Here is a 4911-nt window from a genome sequence, read left to right as displayed (position 1 = left end):
ATATTGTGTATGATTGGGTGCGTGTGTGTTTGGTTGAAGTAGATGCTGGTTGTTGGTGGAATATTTGTTGACTCATTTTGTGGAGTTCTGTATCACTATGGGGAATGGTTGGCGCGTTTGCATTTTGTGTCGTGCTACTGAATGCTAGTTGTTGCGCGTGTGGGTTTAGTTGTAGGCGGGAGTGCGTGAGGAGCAGTGTAGTTCAGTCAGTAGTTCAGTTCAATGGTGAGTGTGCGCGCGGTCGCCAGTTACAATGTGTGTCAGGATATGGTAGTGCAGCTAGCGTGGTGAGGAGTGGCGAAGGGCAGCATGAATGTGTTGGGTTGGTTTCAGGGGTTTGTGTAGAGCAGATGTTTGTTTGTGCGTGGACGTGGGTAATTGTAGTTGGGGCGATGGAGTAGGTGCAGCGCGTGTAGCACCGAGGCGGTGAAATGAGACCGTTTCTGTCTTGTATTGATTATGGCCTGCCAAAGTTGGCGGATTGTGTCTGGGGTATGTTACAGGTAGTAACAAAGAAGGAAACAGTGTGTTTAGCGATGAAGAGAGAATGCAGGGGAGATGCTACACTGCGTTATTCTCTGTGTGCGTAGATGATGGCAATTGGATATTGGTGTGATGGGTGGGAGTTTGGTACTTTTCCATGTGTTTTGGTGTGGGCGGGGTTGGCAACATGGCGGGCATGGCTATGTGTTTGTGTGAGGGAAGGTGGAGGACGCGACTATAGTGGAGTTGTGTATCACTATGCGAAATGGTAACTTGTTTTGCGTTTTGCGCCTTGTTGTTGAGTGGCAGTTGTCGTACGCGCGGGTTTCGTTGTAGAAGCAAGTCCGTTAGGAGCAATGCAGTTCCGTTGTGAATCTGTAGGCTTTCGTCAGCTACAGTGGGTGGAAGTATATATGATTGGGGTTAACGCGGTGTTACCTAGCGAAGGGGACAGCTTCTGCAGAGGAGATGGTTGTTGTCTGTGGACGGGGGTACTTGTAGTTGGGCCGATGGACTAAGTGCACCGCCTGTTGAGCCGAGGCCGTAGAGTGACACCTCTGCTGTGTTGAGCTGGTTATGGGATAACACAGGTGGCAGATTCTCTTAGGGTGTGTTTGCGTGTTTCACTAAGGAGGAAACAATCTGTTAAGCTGTGGACAAGGAATGCAATGGAGATGCGACACTGCGTTTCTGTCCGTGTGCGTCTAGAGTGTTGCAATTGGGTATTGTGTTGTTATGGGTGGGAGTTTGGAATTTGATACGTTTCTTTTTTTTAATGTGTAACTGGTCTGGGCGGCGTGCCAGGCATGGGTATGTGTGTGAAAGGGGTTGGGGAAACGCGCTACAAGGTTAGGTGGCTGGCATGTGCGTTTTGTTAAGGTGTCTTTTGATGTGGCATGCTTTCTGCAAGTGCTATCCGAGTTGAGGATATTTGCGAGGGAGGTAAGAGGAGTGCAGCATTGGGTTGGTGATGCGAAATTACCTCTGAGGCTAACGCGTTGCATATCGGTCAGGCAGTAGGTTTTTTATATGGCTCGTAAGCCTCTACGGGTGTGCTAGTTTGCAGTAATTGCTGGTTGTTGGTGGAATGTTTGTTGCCCAGCTACGTCTTTGGTGGAGTTACGTCTCATTTTGGGGAACGATATGCACTTTTGCGTGTTGTTTCGTGTTGTTGCATTGTAGTTGTTTGTGATTTGTGGGTGTGTTCGTTTTGTCATGTGCATGTTTTGAGGGGATGTGGTTAGTTGGGCGGTAGATGAGTGGGATGCTATATTAACGTGCTGAGCGGAAGGTAGGTTTGGGGCTTATGACCTGCAACTGGTGCTTTTCTCGGGTGTTGTGTTTACCGCGTGAAGCTATAGTTGGTCGCAGGGCATGTTGGTTGTAGGAGGATTGTTGGCTGCAAAGGTAGGTGTTGGAAGGTTGTGTGTCGCAGGGTGTGGGATGCTAGGGAGGTTAGTGTTTGTGTTGAGTTGTTGCGCTGTGTTTGTTGTGGGTGTGGGTGGTTTTATAGGAGCGCGTGCGTTAGACGGAGTGTAGTGGAATTGTGAGCGCGCGGAGGAACAGCTGGAAAATTGTGTGGGGATATGGGGAAGTGGGAGTTCATGTTCTCGAGTGGCGAAGAGCAGCGTTGGTGTGTTGGTTGATATTCGGAGTGTGTGAAGTGAGGGTCGCGTGAGGTTGTACATGGATGCTGGGGTTTTGTGTGACGGACGAGGATCAGTTGAGATGCGTGCAGCGGTGTGGTGGTTGAGTGAATAGCGTGTTCCGATGAGTTGGGTATGGCGTGCCACAGCACGGCAAGCGTGTTTGGTGGCGTTTGAAGTTCTTGCTAAACAGGAGATGGTGTGTTGGCGACTAGCAAGGAGCGTGATGCATATGCAGCAGTGCGGATGCGGGACATTAAAGGAGAGCGGTTTTGTGTTTGGTATTTGCCAGTATTTTGGAGTTTGACGATGTAGGAGGGCTAGGCAACTTGGGGAGCATGGGCGTTTTTGTGTGAGGGACGATGCAAATGTTGATTGCAAAAGCATTAGGAAGTGGTTTTAGATTGGATGCGCTTTTGTATGACATGGGGGTTGAGGCTAGTTTGGAGTGAGATTAGAGGAGTGATGTATTAGGTTGGTCAGCAGGAGGTAGTTGTGTGTGTTGCGAGGTACAGGGTGTGCCTATAGCACCAGGTGTGTGTGGGTAAGGTGTGGATACGGCTGTGGTTGGTCGAAGCACACGCGTGTTGTAGGCGGAATGTTTATTGCCCAGGTAGGTGTTGGATGGCGGTGTTTTGCAGTCTGCGGAATGTGAGGGAAGCTAGGTTTATGTGTTGTGTCGCTGAGCCGTGTCTACAGTGGGTGTGGATTGTTGCATGTGAGGAAATGCGTTATGAAGAGTGTAGTAGAATTGTGAGTACGCGGAAGAGCAGCTGTAAAATTGAGTGGGCATTTGTCTCGGTGGAATTTGGATGTTGTGGAGTTGCGAAGGGCAGGTGAGGGTGAGTTAGTTTATGTCACAAGTGCGTGTAGTGCAGCTTTGTGGGTTTGTACGTGAGTATGGGGGGTTGGTGTCGTGAACGGGCAGCCCTTTTTTGTTGCGTGTAGCGGGGAGGTAGTTGAGTGCGGAGTGTGTTGCGTTGTGTTGGGTATGGGATGAGAACTTTGTCGAAGAGTTTTTTCTGGAGTTTAAAATACGCACTAAGACGGAGCTAGTGCGTTTCGACGTTTATCCTGTAGGAGGGGTTACCAATATGGTTAGACTGGGCGTGTTTGTCTGGGGAAGGATGGAAAACAACACTATGCGGTTAGAGGGGTAGGTGTTGTGTTGTGTTGTGGTGTGTTTGGGTGTGGCATGTCTTGTTCATGTGTTGACGTGGTTGGGTGCAGCTGCACGGGAGGGTAGGGGAGTGGTGTATTGTGTTGGGTAGGGGAGTGGTGTATTGTGTTGGTGATTTGCGAGTAGGTGTGGGGCATACGCCTTGCAGCTTGCGCTAATAGTTGGAGGTGTGTATGGAGCGTGTGTGGATACGGGTGTGTTTGGTGAGAGTTTTGTGCATGGGTTGACGGGGTTGGGTGTAGCTGCACAGGAGTGTAGAAGCGTGGTGCATTGTGTCGTTCATAGGTGGGTAGTATGCGTGGGGCAAACGCGTTGCAGCTTGCGCATACAGTGGGCAGTGTGTATGGAGTGCGTGTGGATACGGGTGCGTGTGGTGGGAGTCAATACGCGTTGCTGAAAGACTGATTGCTGCCCGGGTAGTTGTTTGACGGATGTGTGTTGCGGTGTGTGGAGTGTTGGGGAAGGTGGTTATTTGTGTTGTGTTGTTGTGGAGCGTTTGTTGTGGGTGTGGGTTGTTGTATAGGAGGAAGTGTGTTAACAGCCTTGTGGTGCGTTAGTGCGTGGGGCGAAGATCACGTAGGTGGAGTTTCGTTTGGGTGCCTGCGGGTGTGGTGTGGGTGTTGCAGAGTTGAGAAGGTTAGCATGTGTCTGTTGGTTGATGTGCGGAGTATGCATATTGGATGAGGGGGTTTGTGTGTGGGTGTTGGTGTTTGTTGTAGTGTAGAGGGAGGAGGCAGCGTGCGCCGTGTAGCATTGTGATGGCTGAGTAAGGTGTGGGTTGTTGTATAGGAGGAAGTGGGTTAGAAGGAATGTGGTGCGTTAGTGCGTGGGGTGAAGATCACGTAGGTGGAGTTTCGTTTGGGTGCCTGCGAGCGTGGTGTGGGTGTTGCAGAGTTGAGAAGGTTAGCGTGGGTGTGCTGGTTGATGTGAGGTGTATGTTGATAGGAGGTGGAGTTGTGTGGGTTGGTGTTAGTGTTTGTTGTAGTGGAGAGGGAGGAGGCAGCATGCACGGCGTAGCAGTTAGGTGGCTGAGGAATGCCTGCCGTTGCACCGAATCCCCTGTTGCAGGGGATTGTGCGGGAAGATAGCCGGAGTTTTGTTGGGTGTTTTTAACGTTTGTGGCGCGTGGGGGAAAGCGTGCGCAGAGGACGGAGTGGGAAGAATATTTGCCAGAATGTATTACTCTGACAGTGTACGTTTTAGAGACATGAGAAGGTGTTTAGCATTGGATACCTTGTAAGTGTTCTACGATATAGCGTGTTTAGGCAACGTGGCTAGGATAAGTATGTTTGTGTGAAGGTAGTTGGGATACGACACTATAAGGTTGGCTGGGGATGATGCGTGATCGGTTTGGTTGCGTGTTGGTGTGGCATGTTTTGTGCATGGGTTCCGGGTGTTGATTCTGCTTGCGAGGGAGGTAAGAGGGGTTCAGCATTGGGGTGGCGATGGGACGGTGTCTTTTGGGCTAAGACGTTGGAATTCACGCAGGCCGTAGGTGTTGTATATTGTGTATGATTGGGTGCGTGTGTGTTTGGTTGAAGTAGATGCTGGTTGTTGGTGGAATATTTGTTGACTCATTTTGTGGAGTTCTGTATCTGATAC

At 50.2% G+C, this 4911-nt stretch overlaps 2 protein-coding genes across 2 annotated transcripts; both read left to right on the top strand.

The window, feature by feature from the left end:
* Positions 1-431: 431 nt before the first annotated feature.
* On the top strand, positions 432-2011 carry EMWEY_00058560 (hypothetical protein; the record flags this gene model as incomplete). The annotated part of the gene is made up of 6 exons (XM_013480868.1): positions 432-492; positions 793-880; positions 1115-1205; positions 1363-1491; positions 1855-1890; positions 1997-2011. The coding sequence occupies 6 exons, from the start codon at positions 432-434 to the stop codon at positions 2009-2011; spliced, it is 420 nt and encodes a 139-aa protein (XP_013336322.1).
* Positions 2012-3223: 1212 nt separating this feature from the next.
* On the top strand, positions 3224-4326 carry EMWEY_00058550 (hypothetical protein; the record flags this gene model as incomplete). The annotated part of the gene is made up of 5 exons (XM_013480867.1): positions 3224-3285; positions 3436-3512; positions 3833-3854; positions 3936-3969; positions 4255-4326. The coding sequence occupies 5 exons, from the start codon at positions 3224-3226 to the stop codon at positions 4324-4326; spliced, it is 267 nt and encodes an 88-aa protein (XP_013336321.1).
* Between the last annotated feature and the right edge of the window lie 585 nt (positions 4327-4911).

This window comes from Eimeria maxima, genomic scaffold (assembly GCF_000499605.1).
Source record: "Eimeria maxima Weybridge genomic scaffold, Emw_scaff2443, whole genome shotgun sequence".
Lineage (NCBI taxonomy): Eukaryota > Apicomplexa > Conoidasida > Eucoccidiorida > Eimeriidae > Eimeria > Eimeria maxima.
This window is presented reverse-complemented; position numbering and strand designations above follow the sequence as displayed.